Source organism: Bolinopsis microptera, chromosome 9, assembly GCF_026151205.1.
Source record: "Bolinopsis microptera isolate Bmic1 chromosome 9, MBARI_Bmic_1.0, whole genome shotgun sequence".
Lineage (NCBI taxonomy): Eukaryota > Metazoa > Ctenophora > Tentaculata > Lobata > Bolinopsidae > Bolinopsis > Bolinopsis microptera.
In genome coordinates this window covers 13,331,550-13,352,618 of record NC_087080.1, presented here as the reverse complement: position 1 = coordinate 13,352,618, position 21,069 = coordinate 13,331,550, and the positions used below count along the sequence as shown (strand labels likewise).

At 38.4% G+C, this 21,069-nt stretch overlaps 2 protein-coding genes across 2 annotated transcripts; both read right to left on the bottom strand.

The window, feature by feature from the left end:
- Positions 1 to 681: 681 nt before the first annotated feature.
- LOC134821035 (uncharacterized) lies at positions 682 to 2,751 on the bottom strand. The gene is made up of 3 exons (XM_063831700.1): positions 1,858 to 2,751; positions 1,506 to 1,740; positions 682 to 1,298 (listed from the first exon to the last, which is right to left on the bottom strand). The coding sequence occupies exons 1-3, from the start codon at positions 2,672 to 2,674 to the stop codon at positions 1,052 to 1,054; spliced, it is 1,299 nt and encodes a 432-aa protein (XP_063687770.1). The 5' UTR covers positions 2,675 to 2,751; the 3' UTR covers positions 682 to 1,051.
- A 1,440-nt stretch (positions 2,752 to 4,191) lies between these two features.
- LOC134821407 (outer dynein arm-docking complex subunit 3-like) lies at positions 4,192 to 19,712 on the bottom strand. Its single transcript, XM_063832148.1, has 14 exons — positions 19,701 to 19,712; positions 19,454 to 19,461; positions 18,360 to 18,514; positions 18,017 to 18,228; positions 14,271 to 14,378; positions 13,968 to 14,147; positions 13,678 to 13,818; positions 13,429 to 13,533; positions 13,167 to 13,316; positions 12,919 to 13,020; positions 12,504 to 12,719; positions 4,943 to 5,098; positions 4,758 to 4,842; positions 4,192 to 4,636 (listed from the first exon to the last, which is right to left on the bottom strand). The coding sequence occupies exons 1-14, from the start codon at positions 19,710 to 19,712 to the stop codon at positions 4,509 to 4,511; spliced, it is 1,758 nt and encodes a 585-aa protein (XP_063688218.1). The 3' UTR covers positions 4,192 to 4,508.
- Positions 19,713 to 21,069: the final 1,357 nt, after the last annotated feature.

The following is a 21,069-nucleotide window of genomic DNA, read 5'->3' as shown; positions in this document are numbered from 1 at the left end:
CCTAGGCGGTGGTGGCTTTTTATCGAAAATAATCATTGAGTTTTTATGGTTTCTTTTTGACTACTTCTCCTTTGGAATCGCTGACTGCACCCAGTAGCAAATTCTGTCTGCAATGGTTTACTTATTAGTTGTTGTTAGAAATGCTTACTAACGTATCATTACTTATAGACAACAGTTCAATGACAATACTGCAGCAGGACAAGATTAAACTCAAACAAACTAATAGATTGTTGTAAATTAAGCTAATTATTATATAATTATAAATATTGAAAGTGGTAGGCAATAAAACATAGTCCTCTAATCTATTTGCTATTGGCCTCCAACTTTACAAAATATTTACCTCAGGCAGTCCGCAGTTGTCAGGTCCCTCTGACGTAATTGTTGAGACCGTCGCATCTGACATAGTTGGCTATAATTCCTGTAATTGGCTGGTTACACAATTGTGTAACAATGTGGCTGTTGGAATGGCCGAAGTAAAATAAGTGTCGAGATTTTAAAAAAAGTATTATATCCAGATTGCTACATTTCATTCAATCGTCGGACATCCTGAGCTACTTGCCAGTGATTTAGTCTTATGGGAACCTACGCACTGTAGAGCACAGCAAGGCCGACCAAGACAAAGCTACTTGTCTAAGTTACTGAAGGAAGTTGGGACAAACTCTAAAGAGGAACTGCGAACCCTGATGCGGGACAGGGATATATGGAGTGGGTTATCTGGCGTAGATCGGACTTAGCTCCGACATAGTAGAAGTAGTCATTCAATCGTGAAACTATTACAAGAAAATTAAAAACGAGACCATGCATTTTCGCCTAACTTGCAACATTTTTTGCTTTTCTGGTTGATAATACAAAATGCATCAAGGACTTTTCTGATTTGCTTTTATAGCAAAATTAATCTGGTAATAATGGGTAATTCTTTATAAAGGAATTACCCATTAAAATTTCAAGTACTCAATCGCTTAATAGGAGATTTCGTGTTCGATCCAAATTCTGAGACTGCTGTCGAGTTTGATTTCCTGGTTTCAAAATTCCTTCTTTTCGAATTAATTTTTCAGGAATTTAACAGTAGAGCCCGGATTGATGTGATCACCCTTGTGACCGCTCGTCTCACACCATTGAAAGGTCTTTTGAATGGAAAGATAATAGTTCGTCCTACATTGCATGCTCTGTCGCGAGTTTTGTTTCTTTTGACACTCTGGGATGGTTTTGATGTTGCTTTTCGAATTTTGGTGTTAGGTTCTTCTCCCAATTCTGGTTCAGAATCAGTATCACTAATACCTCCCGGGAGCAAAGCATGTCTGCAATGTTTCATTTATTAGTATAATGTTATTTCAATTGTTAAGTTAAGTTATTAATGAATGATAATTCAATACGGCAAACAAAATAAAAAATTATAATAATATGATCAAAATTCAGCTTATTGATCAGTCAAAATTACTTTTAGTGTTACGATAATTGGCTCTCAAATTATGTATGGATCTTTCATGGGATTTCAAATAATTCACCCTAGACAGTTGATAGGCCTTTCTGACGTTGCTGAAATTGTTACATCTGACATTCTCGAGTCTGGGTTTAAAGTCATCAGATCCTCCAGTTCTTTAATGATACCTCCTTCGTCAGAATTAGGAGATATTTGTTTATCAACTTTGTTTTCGGCGACCTTTTGTGTTTCATTGGAGCTTACTCGAGTACCACGGATCACCAATGGTTGTTCCGGTGTTCTAGAGTTTTCTGGTGGTCCTGAAATAGGTCAGACAGTAATTTAAAGTCCGTGTGTACAGTACACAATCTAATCTAGGAGTAGGATGCCCATAATTAATTTCACGAGGAAGATAAATACTTATTATACGTTTGAACCTGGAACAAATGTAAATATCGCTCGTTCACTCATCCTTGAAGGTTCAGCAGGTTTTATCAACTGGTTGACAAGTTTGGACGATGCCGCTGTTGCTTCTGACAAAGCCTCAAATTCGTCGTCACTGTCATGATCTGCTAGGCCAGGGATGAACATCGGGTGGTTCTTATGGTGGGCTCCCTTAGGTCTTCCAACTTTGCGTCTAAACGAACGATCCTGAACATGTACTTGTTGAAGCGAAAACTGGTGTTTGCTGATGAGATCTGTGTCGGATCTGATCGTCCTAAACTCTGAGACCAGCTTTCGTAACTTGGTTGGTTTGCTTTTTTTCTTTGGCATTTTAAGCTCATAATTATGCACCTCAATGGATTCCTCGGTATTTTGAAATTTCGGGACGCTCAAAATATACTCGGTCTTCCACAGTGATATAGCCGTCTGAGGACCATAACATATAGTGTTTTCTACTTCATCTGAAAGGTTTGGATGTTTTATCTGATTTTTTCTATGGGCGGCTCTAGGTCGAGGCGGTTTGCGGTCAGTAAACGCTATCCTGACCGGTGGGGCTTCGAACTGCATAACGGGGCTATTAACCGGGGCTTTTAATTCGAATCCTGCAGTGGTGGCCATGTTATTGAAATTGTTGAGTCCCCCATGTTCGGATGATCGTGGATTGACAGTTGTATGTTGAAAATGATCCCGGCGACTATCGTTCTCCGGAAGATTGTTATTAATAACTTGCACTTTCGTTGTGCTTGTACTCCTGACAGGTCTAAGCAGACGTTCTAAAACTAGTTGTGGGTCTAAGAGTCGGTATCCCATAATATTGTATAGTTCGAAATACAATGCATGTACGATAAAAGTATTAGTGACTAAAGTTGCACGAGCTGACTGCAAAGCGTTCCGCAAAGCGTTTTGACTGCTACTGTTGCCTTTTAACTTTCGCACTCCTTTATCAACATTTCTATACTCGCCAAGATTAACATATCAGGGAGCCGTCAGCTGCAATGAAAGTTTTTCTGTGAAAGCTGAAGTTTTGAGCACGACATTATCATGCTGCAAACAGAGTAGAGTTTGTGTCAAAATATTTACTACAGACATGCCAAAGGCCAAAGGGTGTGGGCTTTGAATTCGAAAAATTTTCGAAACTCGTACTTACACTCACTGCTGACAATATCACGTGACGTGCACTCAAACTCGCGCGCGACCAGAAGTGTCGAATATGCGTCATATCCACAATTACAGTAGAATTAGAACATGTGAATTGTGAAATACCAACTGTATGTCGGCAACAGAACCTCTCCATATTTGGGTTTAGTAGGCTTGGTCAGAAATTGTTCGGTCGATGCTCTAAGTGAAGGATGAACGAGATTTCATGGTTCTCCACCAAAACCTGATAAGACTGATGTACAGGTTGAAAAACTTAATATTATACTTTGGTTATTAGCCACTTTTTTATAGGTATAATTTAACAACATAGAAAATTATTTGTTTGATATATTGGTCATTCATTCATCATGCTGGTCTTGACTACGGGCGGAACGACAATAATTGAATTATATCTATCTGCATTTTGGCATGTTTATCTCCATCAAAGACAAGTTTTGTTTGAAATTAACAAGTTCAAAGTTGTATCCATTGTCAATTATTACACTATCTATAACAATTATTACACGGTATATTAAATATTTCCGTGATAATATTTATGGAAAGGAGAAGATATCAATCCCATGTACGACTGTCTCACTTGATTTCGTGTACGTTACGAATTTAAAGGAGGGATTCGAAAGTTTCTACCTTTGTATCAACACTAGGAAAATGAATGTCTTCAAAGTAATTCAATTTGTTGTTACTTTGATTTTCTGCTCTGTTGTTAATGATACGAGGAAATGGTTACTGTCTGTTATCTTGCCCTTGACCCTCAGAATTCAGACTCAACTTGCTGTCCTAAAGAAATTGTCATGTTGGTTTGCCCTAAAAATGTCACTATTTCAGCCCTACGTTTTGATCCTGCATAACGGACTTCTCTTCTTATAATGAATAGAATTCAACAGCGCAGACGTGCAGTGCTCATTTCGAATTGTCGCGGACTTCGGGGTGAAATCAGAATTCTTTTATTTTTTAATCGTTCAAAATTGTTGGGGATATTATACGGTTATTTAAAGAAAGAGAGCTATTTAGAAAAAAAACTAACAAACATTTTAGTAACATTTTGAAAGACTGATTTATGATTGAACAAAAATTTCATTCCACAAGTTATATTTAGGGTTTCATTTCGTACCCTGGAGTTTTTTCCTCGTACTTCTAAGAGATTGGAAGTCAAAATGAAACTCATCATATCAACAACAAATGCTGGAGAATAAAATTACAAAATGAAAACATCTTAGATTTGGCATAGCTAAGCTATTCGAGTAAGATAAAATAATAACTTTCATAAATGAACATCTTTTTCAGAAAATCGTTTGTAAAAGCGAAATAGGATCCGAGGATAATGTGTTAGATGATACTATGTTACGGTTCATTAAATATTCCTAGTCTTGCCCAACCACCATTCAAAACGCAATACATCTATGTAAAATGCTATGTAACAATAGGGTTAAACTATTTACAAATAACAGTTTACAGTCTCTGACTAATCTTCATAAAACGGTCGTCTTTACATCTTCTTCTTCTTCTTGATTCCACCACGGGTTTTCTTGTTTCGCTGGTCGATGATCTGCTGAGCTTGTTTCTTGATGTTTGCTCGAGTTGGTGCCTCATCATCAGGATCGCTCTCTTCTTCATCTGTTGTGTTTTACATTTTAATGGAGATGCCATTTTTAAATCGGTTATACCAGAATCTTGCTTTTGTCCACAGTATTATTAGTTTTTGAAATGAAATCAGTGAACATCATGCTGAACTTACCATCGTATGCACCCCTGTCAGACGCAGCAGGCAGGCTAATACGGACGTTGTATGTTGGTAGTTTGTTCTCAATCGATACTCTGAACTGCAATAGACAAATCGGTTAGCTAGGATATTTACTAAAATGTTTCAATTTATTTCAAACTCTACTCGGTTAACACATAACGAATTGTTCAAGAGCTTACTTCTTCATCCTCCATACCACTGTAAAGTTCCGAAACGTCTTTGCCGTCCAAATCCTCCATCAGCTTCATGAGTTTTTGTTCGCATTGAGCCAGTAAATCGATCACATAATCGTCGGCAGTAGATTGAGTCAGGCGAACTGGGCCTTGTCCCTTGGGCTGAAACGAATCTAATTCACGAAATTGTTTGATGATTTTTCCTAATAGCCAATACTTATAGTTCGGAGTTCGCGTTGCCAGAGAGAAATTTCTCTAGGTATATTTTATTCGCAAAAACATCGCGCGCGTTTAGTTGCAGTCTCTATGGAAACCCCGAGATTCAGCGCAAAAATTGAAAACTTTATTGATAAAATTTGCATCGCGCGCTCCATTTCCGTAATGCAAAAGCAAGAGCCATTTTTTGTGACATTACAAATAACGATTACGTGAAAACGCTTTTATTGTGGGTAAGATAATTTCAAGTTTTAACCAGAGTACATGCCTCTTGACCAGAAAAAAATGTTGTGGATATTATGGAATTAAGCCTAGGTTCTCCTACAAGTCTTGAAATTATGTCTTCTGAGTTCGGACAACGGATTTTAACAAAACCTCCTTTTTCGGACCTGATACAAAGTACGCACACGTAGAGTTTGAAACTTTCACAATCGTCAGGTAATGTTACAACACTTCATTATGAGAGGGTATATGACACCTAATGTTTTGTTTAAACCCACTATTCCGGACAGTACTAGGAACAACGCAGACCAATGTAAAGTAAACCTCTCAAATTAGGTTAGAAAAAGTCCTTTTATCTACATTGAGCTATGAAACTGCTAGTGCGGCTGAGTGTTTGCTTATCTAGTTGAGTATTAACAATGTGCAGAATGTTCAAAACTAATATCAGATGGGCAAGATCAGATATCAATATCAGGTAGGGAATTTAACCCATATATTTCATGAATGTGTCAATTGAGTACTTGACTAGTACGATCATAACTTATTGAAACCATCTATTCTATATCAATGTTGCGATAGAAATGATCTGGTCGCTATGGTATTTAAGAATCTACTCTTCTACCAATTTCTTGGGTGTTGCAGCTGACTTTATTCTCTATATTTCGCAACTGACTTTATTCTCTATATTTCGCAATAGTCCCGTTCTAATTTTGGCTGTAACGTAATAAACAAAGGGCATACAAAAAACATCCGCCATTTGATTATCTGTTTAGTTGGAGTGCGTTTTTACTTTCTTTGAAACTCAATAACAGCCTCATAAACAAAAGGGGACGTCTTAAGTCTTTCGGATAATATGAACCGCATTGTTTTTTACATCTCACCTCTAACAAAGTAACCCCATTAGTTCCCTAATATGACTGGAGAAACTAACAGCACAACAGCAGATTGCCTCGGTGAAGGAGAAAAAGGCTGCTGGATAGTGTACCATGTAATAATAGCACTACTCTCACTTACCGGAGACTCTGTAATCCTGATAGGAACCACTAGATACAAAGCAATTAATCTGCACCGTGTGCTAATCGTAACAATCCAACACCTTGCAGTCAGTGACCTCCTACTCACCGTGTTTAGAGTGACCCCACAGATAGTATCTCTAGTAGCTCAGAGGAATGTTTTCAGCACATTCCTCTGTCTCCTAAACCTCAACATGACCTTTATCTGTACAACCGCCGTCTTCACCTGTGTCCTGACTACCTTCAAGTTGCTGATTGTTCAGCGTCCTCTGAGAACTGAGATTTGGTCTAGAAAGAGAGCACATGTTATATGTGGTCTGGTATGGCTGGTATGTGTCTTGCAGCCCTATCAAGTGACTCATTTGTTCCTCAGTACCAGGAAATCGCTTTACTTTGACAAGGTCTATTATTTCTGTAATGTTGATCGTTTTGCAACCTTAACCCCTGTTTGGTTTATTTGGTTTCAAATAATTTTCACATATTTTGCGTTTCTAGCGATGTTTGTGATCCTCCTAACAACGTCGTCCCTTCTGCTGCATCAGGCAAAGCAGTCAGCTGACAGACATGCAGGCTCTCTCCAATGGCGTGGAATCTTAATATATATATAATATAACTGTAACCCTAACAACTGCAGTTTTCCTGGTTTCTTACCTGCCTAACTTGGTTGTTTCCTTTACAGGCCGACTGGTTCATCTCAGCAATTCTCTTAAACGTGGAGCTTTATTCTTTGAGAACATCAACATCGTGGCTAATTTCTTCGTGTATTCTCTGACTGTAAGGAGTTTCCGAGAGTTCCTCTCCGCAAGAGCCCGACATCTTGCGCTACAGTTGGGGTTAGCTACACCTACAACATTCCGCACCCTCCGTCAGCTACAATTGACGCAGCAAAGATCACAGAGAAACCTCGTTCGGGAGACTACTCTTTAAAGACAAATAGATATCGTTATGGAGAGAATTACTCGCTAAAAAAAGGAAAAAATTAAATATATGAATCTACGAACTTAAACTGTGTGTTGTTAACTACGAAAAATTATTTAATACTTCGGACTGACTAGACTCTCGGTTCAATTCTTATATTTACTACAATTGGTTTTTTACTGAGTAAAGCTTTTGCCATAGCTTTCACTAATCACAGACAGAGAGACAGCTGCATGCTGGCCACCAATATGATACAGCTTTGGAGATTAAATAACTTCCTCAATCCTTATTTGTCGTACATCTGACATTATCTGAATTTGCAATAACCGACATGACAACTTGTAAGGTAATAAATATTAATTTTTTATTAAACGTACATAAGTAATAATTATTTCCTAGATGGTAACCATAGTCTCTCTAAGTATCGTCTAGTTTGGTTTAAAACGCTCATATTTTGGTTTATTCATATCTGCAAACAGACGGCTGTTTCCAGATGAGTGCAAGTGCTTTAGTTAAATCCGTCACGCTTTATTTGGTTGTTTTATATCTCCTTACCTAAATAGATAGTAGCGGTACCTGCCTGGTGACACACCAGTAATTAAGCTGTATACCTACATTCAGAAGCTTTATAATTTGAGAAATTATTTACCAGGACTACCAATGGAACTGGCAGTCCTGGTAACCACTGGTAGTCTTGGTAACCACTGGTAGTCCTGGTAACCACTGGTAGTCCTGGTAACCACTGGTAGTCCTGGTAACCACTGGTAGTCCTGGTAACCACTGGTAGTCCTGGTAACCACTGGTAGTCCTGGTAACCACTGGTAGTCCTGGTAACCACTGGTAGTCCTGGTAACCACTGGTAGTCCTGGTAACCACTGGTAGTCCTGGTAACCACTGGTAGTCCTGGTAACCAGTGCAGTGAGATCGTCAGATACTCTGGGCTTTTCGGTCAGCTGTTTACCACAAATAAAGTATGATCTGGACCAGTGCTGCCAACTCTAATAGTATCGGTCCACCAATTAGAATATGCTCTAAAAACATGCCCCATATTAGAATGTACGTCACAACTCGCACCCCATCTGCACGTGCATGTGCACGTGCTACTGCTATATATTTGTACTATATTTAGGCTACCTAGCAGCCGCTATTAATTTTATAGGTAAGTAAACCGAGTTATTTGTACGAGAGCGAGGTAATTATAAACATGTGCGCCCTGGGAACTAAAGCCCTGATTCCTGAACGTATGTGCACTGGCTCACTGATTGTAGCGACTACTTTTAACTATAATACTATAGCGTTCCTTCTTGATGAGGTTTCATTTCTATTATTCCCATTATAGCAGGTCGTGTAAATTATTAATTCAGTTGTTTTTCAAGGTTAAATAAGCAACGATTATACTATGATGATATTGTACGTTTACAACTGTGATGTCATTTTAATGAAGAATAATGTAAAACTCTGGATTATTTTCAGGATGAGCAAAAAGTTCGTGTACACTTTGGAGTTTTCAGATGTGTTCCAGTTTGTTTGGAAACCAATGTGTTTTATTCTAGGTATATTTGGAAATGTTTTTGTCCTGTATGCGACCATTAGGAATAATGCCATAAAGCTGGACAAAATGTCAATCTGGATAATCAAAAACCTAGCAGTAGCGGATATTTGTAACTGTGTCTTCGTTCTGATGCCTATGATCCTCATTCAATATGGGAAACTGCTCCATATTCAAGTCTTTGGGAGCACCTTCTACGACGTATTTGGATGCTACCTGTTTACGTTCTTCGTAATGAATCTTTTTCTTGTGAATGTCTTGTCGTTCAACAAATTGATAAGATGTGTATTTCCTTTGAGAAACTTGGATTCAACAAGAAGTCAAAGAATCAGCGTAACCATGTCCACGGTTATGGTCAGCGTAGTACCAGGACTCTGGATTGCGTACGGACTTCAAGATGGTTTCTTACACATCAGTCAACACTGGTATCTTGAGAAAGATTATCTTGGATCTGTAGAGTTAGGCAATGCGTATGTTAGATATGAACGGACCTGATAAAATAGGTGAAACAAGGGAGATTATTCATTTTTTCCATTATCGGTATCTTTAATGCACTACCTTGTGTTACATTAGTTGTTTTAAACACTGTTTTAGTGATCTTTGCGATTATTAAATCAAATTCAGCAATAAATAAGAGGAACCTTCTGACGGTTATTTTAGTGACAACTGGATTCTTAGCATCCAGTCTTCCCTACTTCATTTATCAAATACCTGAGTCAGGAACAAAACAACAATATGACGAGATAGCTTGGGCGATATGTTTCTCATCTTCCTGGATCAACCCGTTCGTATATTTGTTAGTTAATCCTACCTTCAGAGAATTCGCAAAGAAGAAACTTCTGTGTTGGAAACAAAGATCGTCAGTTCGGCAGTGCCCCAGAACCAGCAACTAGCAAGGAGCAAATAGAGATGTAGCAGGGCAAGGTAACCAGACTGAATCCCTAACCGACCAAACCCCTACCGCTAAATAAATAATAGCTGGGTTAGGGTCGCAAAACTCCATAAGAAATTCAGAACCGTTGTATTGTTCAGAACATTATGCATGTCAGATGTTCTCCTGACAATATCCTAATATTGTGGTGAGATAGCGGGAACTGAACAGTGCCGATATCAGTACAGATACCCGTTAAGGGTTACTTAACGACGCGAGGGCTAACTAGGTTCCAAACCGCGAGAGAGACAAGAAAAAAAGAAAAAAAGGAAGAAAAAAAAGAAGGAATGTGTTCTAAATGAAGCTATGCATTTGTTCTCGACCGTGCTCTTCTTCAATCTGCATTAACAAAGTCTTCTCTCTTTACCATGATATAATACTTTTGCTTTATCAGAACTTAGTCGTTTTTCTATATCAGAGAGGCGTTTTATGAAATACTTTGTAGTTGGAGTGCTTCTGTAATTATTAGATTAGTTATTTTAGTGAGAGAACTATATCAAGCTATCATGTGATATGACACGAGATTATATTATTAATTATACGAATTAGATCAATAGGACTTATGTTAATGCAATTATTATTTCGATAATGTTTTGTTCAATACTATATACTAATTTACAAGTTGCTCCAACCTTATTGTTTTAGTTTTTCTAGGTGATAAGCATGGAATTTCACAAGTGATATATAAAACTTAGAAAGCAACGATTGTTTATACTATAGATACCTGTACCTTATAACCTTAGTCAACAATCACATCATCACGCTAAATGAGGAGGAGAAAAGAGTCTAAATGGATCAGTATTGTATTTAAATAGTTCAGTATGTTGAGTAAACTGAACAGTTCCTTAGCAAATTAGCACACCAAACACACATCACTAATAACTTCTTATATAAAATAATAAGGCATTAGTGATGTTAAAATAGCATAAAACAGATTTAAACAGTGGAATTGGACCAGGTGCAAAGAAATTATAAAGCTGCTAAAGTTCACGTTCGTATATAATGCTCAAGTTGACTCTAGTCTTTATTTGCAGATTAAACTGTTTTGTTGTTCGATGCTTTGTCTTAAAACCCACCCTCTTGTGGTAAACAAACTCTTTTGCTGGCACTATATAATCGCATGATAAAATTTAGCAGCTCTTTGAAACGCTTCGTGTTGTTAAATTCTCAAAATGTATCCAGCTTGAAGATCAAGACGACAGTCGTGATTAGATTCTTTGATTATAATTTAAAAATCAATAAATTTATAATTTACAGTTTTAGATGCAACTAACGCACACCTTATTGTATTTTATTAAAGAAGGTCCATACTTTTTCTATTAAATAGATGGTCAATAATACTTCACGATGATAAGTGTGAATTCTTACTAGCACATTTATAATGGTGTTTTGCGATACCAGATGGCATGCGATGGAATTTTTGTTATATATGCAACCATTGGTCATGATGAAAAACAGAATAAGGTTAAACAGTCGATTATTTTCAGGATTAGCAATAATGTTTTTCGAGCATATATTTCAGTTTATATGGGAACCGATCTGCTTTATTTTGGGCATTTTTGGAAATACAGTTTGTCCTTTATGCCACCATTGGTCACAGTGCCATAAAGCTGGACAAAATGTCAATCTGGATAATCAAGAACCTAGCAGTAGCGGATATTTGTAACTGTGTCTTGGTTCTGATGCCTATGATCCTCATTCAATATTGGAAACTGTTCCACGCTCAAGTCTTTGGGAGCACCTTCTATGACGTTTTTGGATGCTACCTGTTTACGTTCTTTGTGGCTAATCTTTTCCTTGTGAATGTCTTGTCTCTCAACAAGTTGATGAGATGTGTATTTCCTTTGAGGAACTTGGATACTACAAGACGTCAAAGAATCAGCGTAACTATATCTACGGTTTTGGTCAGCATAGTACCAGCACTCTAGATTGCGTACGGACTTCAAGATGGTTTTTTACACATCAGTCAACACTGGAGTGACAAATGGTATCTTGGAGCCTCAGAATTAGGCAATGCTTATGTGAGATATGAAGGACCTGATAAATTAGGCGACACAAGGGAGATTATTCATTTCACGATTATCAGCATTTTTAATGCACTACCTTGCGTTACATTAGTTGCTTTAAACACTGTTTTAGTGATCTTTGCGATCATTAAATCAAATTCAGCAATAAACATTAAGAGCTTGCTGGCAGTTGTTTTCGTAACGACCGGGTTCTTGATTTCAATTATTCCTTACTTTATCTCTGTTATGCCAATAATCGCAACACGACTGGCGTTCGACGAAGTAGCTTGGGCAATATGCTTTCTATCATCTTGGATTAATCCGTTTATATATTTGGTAGTCAACCCAACGTTCAGAGATTTCACTAAGAAGAAACTTCTGACTCTGTGTTGGAAACGAAGTTCATCAGTTCGGCAGTACCCTTGAACCAGCACAGGAACTATTAAAACGACGATATTTTGACAATAACAGTTCAACAATGTCCTTAAAACCATGAAAAACTTTTCATGCTCATGCTTGAAGATAGTCGGATTTGTAGAAGCAAAAGGAAGGTGAACAGATTATAAACAATGTTAAGACAGTGTCCAGCATTATTTGAATATTCCGAAGAGACTTTTACTAGTGATAATTTAGGTTGATTAAAATGTACCCTAATTCGTCAAATTTTCGAAGAATTTGTCCGCGGAATTTAAGATAGTTCATAATTACTCACAAGTTTAAGAGAAATGAGTTTGTCAGAAAGATGCTCGATTCCAGCCTTTACGTTGAGTAAGATTCTATCCATTCTTTCCAGTTTGAGTCTGCTATCAGTGGAATTTCCGTCACATTCCTCCAGTTTAGCCTGCATGTCCTCCAGGATTCTCTGTCCACTGGACAACTTGGCTTCTCCAGAGTACTTCATATTTTCAAATTCAGCTTGGAATTTGGCCTGGAGTTGAATGAAATCAGATATAGTCATGTATAGTATTTAAAACAGCGTTAAGGTCGCACTGAACTAATGAACTGTACTAGTTTCTCAGTTTACTGAGAGTCTTGGAGTAAAGGCATAATATTGCACGGTGAAGTGTCTGATAAGTTGCTGTAAAGGGAAAAGAAATGATGAACGTGCATTTTAATATATATTTTACCTTCTCCTCTCGGAGTCTGAGAAGAGTCTTCTCGTTATCGAACTTCAGTTTCTCGAGATGTTTCTGAGTCTCTCCTTGTAGCAGGAATCTTTGAACCACTTCCTGTAAGACAAATTGTGGAAAAGCCATTCCTACATTCCATCCAACGTTATTATTAAACTGATCGTGAGGAACTACTAGGACAAAAACAAGAAACAAAATATATGGAATATAAACGTTAAGTTATTTATTTCACGACACCGCGATACCTGAATATCAGAGACACCAGTAGCCTCCTTAATTTTGTGCATCGCCTCCTCGTATCCCATTATCTTCCTTTCCTGCTCCTCTCCAGAGATCAGTTTCTTTTCCTTGTCTACTCCAGCGACTTCCTCAGTGTGTATACTTGACCTCGCCATCTGTGAGAATATTAACTTGAGTTATATTTCTCAGAGTATTTGGTACACATTTCAATTCTAAGTCTAAAATCTTTCAATAAGACGTATAATTTATGTTCGAGATTCGACTTACCCTCTTTTCAACTTTCTCAGCATGGTTCTTCTTCTCGTCAGCTTGTTTTCTGTATTCGAACAGGGCCTTTTCCCTTTCCTTCTTGTCTTGTTGCAGTTTTCCATCCTGAAGAGAAATCAAAAGTTATCATAAAATAATCGAAGACTATTTACAGACAACAAGAGTAGACATATTGAGGTACAAGTTACAACTTCATGTAATCTAGGGCCCTAAATTTAGCAACAAACAAAAATAAAAACTCGAATGTACCTGGTATGTCAGCTCATCCTTGGCACTGTCCTTTGCAAGCTCAGCGTCCTTGTTCATTGACAAAATCTCCTGATACTCCTTCTTTTTGTTCTTTATCATCATTTGAAGTTTGTCAACATGGTTATCGAACTCCAAGCGTTCCTGTGTACAAATATTGACGCTTAATACTTGTAACTCTTTACAATTATAGGTAACAAGTCATTGTTACGTCTTTTTAGTGAGACTTTTTCAGGCAGCGAGTAAAAATCGAGGCCGAAGATTAAAATCGCAGCTTGATAAAAACCGCTTACATCTTGCAGTTTAGTTAAAATCTGTTTGTAGGTGTTGTTGATATGGTTAGCCTCGACACACTTGATGTTAGCCTTATCAAGGCGATTCTCCAGCACTCTCAGTGATTGTGCACCCTCACTCTCTCCTGCTGCACCCTGCTCTGCTACTCGTGCATCGTCCTTCATTTGCATCAGCTCTGTCTAAATATGGAACAAAATCTAGAGTATTAGGTTAGGATCTAGCTAGTCGAATTGATATTTGCGAAATATGTAGAGAACTTTCAAAAGAATCAAGATGTGATTTCAAAATAATATGAAGTAAACCTGGAGTTGCTGTATTTTCTTCTGTTTGGAATTAGCTCTGTGACAAAGAGCGTTATACTGTTTAATCAGCTCACACACTTTCTGGTCATACTTTGTTATCACCTTCTCCTGTGACAATTTTGGTGTAACACGAGAGAATTTAAGATATTTTAAATTTAAGAGGCCATTGATCCTCAATATCATAATTACAATAGAAGACTAATTCACTGTACATAATGAATGGCTAAATTTTAAAACTCTGGAACAACTTTAAGACAAACAATTAGAATTTATTGCTATTTCAACAGCATCTTCTATAGTTCCTTATACTTAATAATAATAATAATTTTTTAGGATGGCGTGTAGTTCGTGATGAACTCGCATGGTTGCTGCAACCAGACTATCTACCCCTACGCGAAGGATCGCTGTAGAACTGGACACCGTAATCCTTGTTACCAATTGCTCTTCTCGGCTTTGCTACTTGGAATGTTCGAGGTTTGACGAAGACAGACAAGCAGTGCTTGCTTGCTAACGACTGTGACAGGTATGACTTGGACATTATAGGGATTCAAGAGACTAAAATTTGTCAGTTTGAGGATAAGAAACTACCAGGAAATCATCGCCTCCTTTTGTTTGATCAGAAGACAGGACGTCATGGTGGACTGGGTTTCTTAATCAACGCTCGTGTAAATCATTATTTCCGTTCATTTCATCAGATCAGCGATCGAGTTGCTTTCATGGACTTTTTTATTCCATCCAAGTTTGTTAACAAACCACCATGCAAAATGCGAATCGTGAACTGTTACAGTCCAACCAACCCAAAAACTTTATCAAATCCGGCTGCTACTGACCAGTTTTACTGTGAGCTTCAGGAAGCAATTAATGTGCCTGCAAGACATGAAATCTGGATCCTAGGAGATTTCAATGCCAAACTTGGCAAAAGGTCTGATCATGACTTTCAAAATGGCCTTCATAAGAACACTGGAAGGCATGGCGTTGGAAGACGAAATGAAAATGGTGGGAGATTATTGGATTTTCTTGTTTCTAATGGTTTGTTTGCTGCAAACACTGCATTTCGTCATTCCAGTCGTCATATAACCACAAGAACTGGTTGGGTGAAAGACAAGAAGACCAAAAGAAGTCGCCCTTATTTTTCTCAGATTGATTATGTTTTATGCCGGTCACGCAGCACTGTTTTTCTCAATGATGCAAGGGCCTATGCAGGAGCTAAACTACATTCTGATCATAAGATTGTAAAAGCTACCATAGACCTGAGGCAGCAAACTAAGTTATACCGAAACAGTACATCAGCTGCTAAAAGGTACAACACGACATCGCTGGTTTGTAACAAGGAACTACAAGATCAGTACCAGCAAACTGTCACTCAGCAAATTGACAGTCTTCCACCTTCCGCTGACACTAAGACAGGATTCGAACAGCTGTTTGAAACTATCAAGTCTTCAGCCTCTAACACTGTGGGTGTCAAGAAGAAAACCCAAAGACATCATCATTCATCAGATCAGCATGTATGTAATATGTCTGACGAGAGACACAAACTTTTACAAGAACTGAACGACAATTCAGTTAGAGACAGGACAGTATTGAGAAAACGTATCAATAAACTCAAGAACGATATCAATAAACGTCTTAAAGTGCTAGAGACAGCTCTAGCCAACCAACTAGCTGACACCATCAACGCTGCAGATGACACGAAGAGGATGTTCGAGGCTACCAGAGCTCTTGCTGCCAACAAAGAGTCAGAGCCAATATCTGTCTTCAACTCTGAAAATCAGCTAGTTGCAAGTGACGATATGAAAGCAAGTATCATTAGAGAGTGGTTTAAAAATCACTACACCAGCTCAGACCCTCCTTTGGTACCTTTCACTGGACTCCCACGTCCTCTGAATACTCCTATAACTTCCTTAGAAGTCCAATATGCTGCTTCAAAGTTGAAAAATGGAAAAGCAGTAGGTCCTGATGAGATTCCTAACGAGCTGCTGAAGTACGCACCACCTGTATTCTTCCAGCAATATGCATGTCTCATTAATCGATCATTCGAAGTACATGAGCATGTACCCTCTTTCACGGAAGGGTTTCTAACCCCTCTTCAGAAGCCAGGGAAACCAAAAGGACCTCTAAAGAGCCTCAGACCTCTTTGCCTTCTGAATGGAACTAGGAAACTGCTCTCCTTGATTACTCTACACAGAATTCAAAGACAAATTGCAGAGTACACAGGACCATGGCAAAATGCCTACAAGGCTGGTCATAGTTGTGCCAATATTGTCTGGACTCAACGAATTCTGATTTCTGTTGTGAAAGAGAAGAGATGGGAGTTCCACAAGATGGGAATCGACATGAGCTCGGCCTTCGATACCATCAAGAGATCAGTTATCCTGGATCTTTTGGCTGATGCTGGTTGTTGTGAGGATGACATTCGTTTGGCGAGATACTTGCTCTCCAACACCAAATTGAGGATAAAAATCAACAACACCATTTCTTTAGAGTTTGAAACATCCGAGGGTTCGTTTCAAGGTGATGCTGCATCTGGTGCATTCTTCACACTGTACTTTGCTGGAGCTTTGTACCACTTCCGTGCAGTAGTGATTACCATTCGGCCTAACCCACCGTTCAACCCCGAGACCCTCATGCCTATTGAATGGGAATACGCCGACGATGGCGATTTTGCAGATGAGGATGAGGAAACTCTTAAAGAAATGCTACCCATATGTAAGGAGATCCTTGAAGAATGGAACCTGTTTGTGAACGAGGACAAAACAGAACATGTCCACTTCTACATTGCAGATAAGGACGAGGTAGACGCCAAGGGTGAACCCGTGAAGAACAGAGAGCCCTGGCGCAACACTATTTCTCTTGGATCCAAGCTCTGCAGTAAGGCTGATATCTCTCGCCGATGCATCCTTGCTTACGTTGCCTTTGAGAAATACAGCAAGGTATGGGCAGAGAAATCCCGCATTTCTCTTCCTGTAAAAATCAAGCTGTATGAAGCATTTGTTACCCCTGTTTTATTGTACAACTGTAACAGCTGGGCAGCTCCACAGAACATTATCAATAAAGTTGATGTGTGTCAACGCAAACATCTAAGACGTATCATCAACATGACCTATCCCCGCATCATCAGCAACAAGGACTTGTATGCTCGTTGCAATGTAACTCCACTTTCAGAGAGAGTTCATAAATCCCGCTGGAAAATGTTTGGGCACATTCTTCGTAGCGACTGCAACTCACCACCACAACTAGCTCTAAATTTTGCTGTTGATAGTATGTCAAATATGAGGGGAAGGATTGGTAGACATCAATGTAATATTTTTAAAACTATTTTAGACGATTTGAATAAAAGAAAGATTAATTTGAATAATAGTGACAACTTGACAGACTTAAGGTATTTAGCCTCGAACCGCCAATTGTGGAGAAATTTATTTTAAATTTGTTTGTTCGATAATTTCAGTTTTAAGTTCAATTTTTTGCATAATTTTTGATTTTGATAAGTTCAGTTTTAAGTTCCATTTTTTGTATTTATAGTAAGTTTTCAGTTCTACAAGTCTTTTAAGTAGACTTATCAGGTCTTTAGGATGTTCCTAGTAACTACTTTGGATTTGTGTAAAGTTTGATAATAACTTAATAAGTATTATTTCTTACATAAGTGGGGAGAATATTTATCAATAAATTGATGTATGTTATTTGACTTTATCTATTCGTTTATTTCAACAAATTTGCACAGCTTTAAAGTTTATTTGAGTCAAGAAAACCTGGCTAAGAATTCCACTTCTAACAAGAGAAACTTCATTTCGGCTTGAAGCGTTGAATGCACTCAAGATAACTTCCTCATCACCAGCCTGACCCTTAGCCACGGCTAGCTCTTGATGGAGCTTCTTGTTACTCATCCTCAGCTTTGCAATTGTGTCCTTGTTCTTGTTCATCGTTATTTCAGAACTCTCATAATAAGCTTTCTGGTCCCCATCTGTGAACAAGAAATATGTTAAGGCTAGGCCAGGTGTTAAGGTAACAGAATTATGGTATCTGACCTGATGTTTATATTCTTTTCGTAGTATGGTAAGCTTGAATTTGGGCTATTCATCATTAATATTAAACCTGTAAGCTGGAGCTTCTTCTTCAGATCTTCTATCTCCTCTGGATAGAAGCTGTGTTCTCCATGGCTCACTAAATTGAATAATTTCAAATTAGAGAGGGTTAAGTAACGTTGTGACAGCAGGATTATGTCCCAGCGGTCAATGAATGTTTTGAATCTGAATAATATGAGCTTTAACATTAGTCATCAAATGGAATTTCTAGTTACTGTGCTCCATAGTCAGCACTGTCTGCAAATAGGTGGACAATTTCAATTGTTAAGCCTCCTGAAGGCAGTGGTGTTACGTTGCATGTTGGCCAACCCCCCCAGCCTCCTGCCCAATAGAGGATGCGCCAGTAAAATCTCTAAAAAAGTATGTTACGCCACTGCCTGAAGGTTTTGTATAATTTGATCAGAGGGTCCAAGCAAGTGCGGAGCTTTGTCCCACCGGTGCAGTTACAAGCAGCATATGTGCAGGAAAGACTCCTGGAAAGTTTGGTACAATGTGCCCAACAGAACTAAAATTTGCAATGAGAGATGATAATTTTGTTCATCTTAGGGGGGGCACCAAATCGTCGTTTGAATATAGGCAATTTTGAAAAACTTAACTGAGGTACTAACAAAACTGCGCGTTTTGCTCTTGAAACACACTTTATTAGAAATTTTACTGGCGTATCCTCTAAAATCACCTAATTTGTCCTATTTTGCGTTTCTACTTTAAGAGGGGAGGGGCGCCAACATGTAGAGGGCCAGGGGCGCTTTTACAGTGAGGGGGAGGGGCGCCAACAGGCAACGTTATGCCATATATATGATTTATCCAAAAATAGGTATAATGTCTGGCTCAAAGAATCAAAAATCTACTATAAAAGGCACTATTATAAAATATTATTATGTTTTGAGAAAATTTCCTCATTTTAAAAAGGTCTGATTTGACAACACGATTTAAACGAGAGAGACTGACTCTAAAATTAATATAGCCAGTAAAAAAGATTCTACAAGATGGAAAACGTTGTTCAAGAAGGTCTCTAACCATGTATCTATCAAAGGACTCAGTGGTTCAACAAATAGCATCAAATATCTGATCATAGTATTAAAAAGTAGTTCAGTTCCTAGAAACCTTTTTGCCTGAAGTTAAAAATACATACCTAAAAAACACTTAGAAATGGGGATTGACCGGACACTTAGGTAATCAGGACGATCTCGTTGAAAATACGACGTATGTTATATTGTTGATTGTATTTGTATCACATCGTGACCCCCACGGTCGTTTCACTATAGCGTTTCACTGTAGAGTTTCAACGATACAGGGGGAGCCGCGCACTCGTGCACGGCTGGTCATACAACGTATGACAAAATTGTATCACCTTGCACGCCATTCCTTAGCAAGCTAGGTACCGGTAAATAGCGTGATGCACTTTTAAACTGCTTACCTCGAATAGTAAAACAAATTTTTTAGTAAAACAAATTTAAATTTTGGTATTTATTAATAACAATCAAAACATATCATATCATAGAAATAAAGCCGCGCGTTGGTTGACTGCCTCAGTATGGTGAATAATTTAAGCTTGAAGGTGCCCTGCGCATTTACAGAACATTATACGGCGATCACATGATCACGAGGACCTGTGAGCGCCAAATTTAATTTAAACTTTCTAGAAATCGTACATCACTACGAGTTACTCATGCTTTTGAATTATAGGAGTGCGGATTGTCATGTATTTCATTCATTCATACTTAATCGGTTTAAAGCTGTATATTTAGAGCTCACTATTGTTTGAACTATGAAAGCAGAACGTAAATAATGGACAATATACCGACGACAATACCAAGGACCCGAGTGCCGCATTGACTTTTCCGGATCCGTTTTTACCGAAGGCTTATCCACCAGTTACTCATGCTGCATGTATAGTCTGATAATATTTTGTTTTATCTCTAGCAAGCATTCTGTAAGTTGGAGTGTCGTATTATAGTGCGTTTTGCATGCTATCTTGATTCACGATGTCAATCCTTGGCAGCTCGGCGAGGCCCAGTGGTGCATTTCGCCGATCTACAGCAGTGCATCGCGCTACAACATGAACAGGCTGAGCGACGCTGCGCGCCCAGTAACGTAGGTGTAATTGAAAAAAAATTTTAAATAAAAAAAAGTAATTAAAAACAACAAATACATAATGTTAGATGATATTTCAGATCAAAATCAAAAAATTTTGTTTGACACAATTTTTGATTGCAATTGACAATATTAATTAATTTTAGCTTGTCACGGCCTAAACAGATGATACTTACCTAAATTTCGTCGAGGTAGCGACTAGCGTGCGCTGCTTTTTTCAAATATTGACCTAGACCTGAGGCTGGAGGCAAATGGAACGAAGTAGAACGCGCCGGGTCAGTCCATACTATATCATTAACAACGAACAATTATTTGTAGCGCGATGCGTTACTGTGCCGCGCCGCGCACTCAATGAGGCTTCTCACGGCGGGATGCGCTACTGTGCCGCGCCGAGCTGAGATGAATTGACATCGCCAATTAAAACAATTATGTGTTACAATCTTTATGGTAGCATGTTGTAGCGCGATGCACTACTGTGCCGCGCCGCGCATCAAATAATTCTTCTCGCCGATCTCGGTAGATCGGCGAGCTATGCACCTGATCAACATTGTGAATCACTTCAGCCTGTCATTCGATCAATTCCACCAAATATCCATTTATGATTAAGAACATAAATATAATAACTT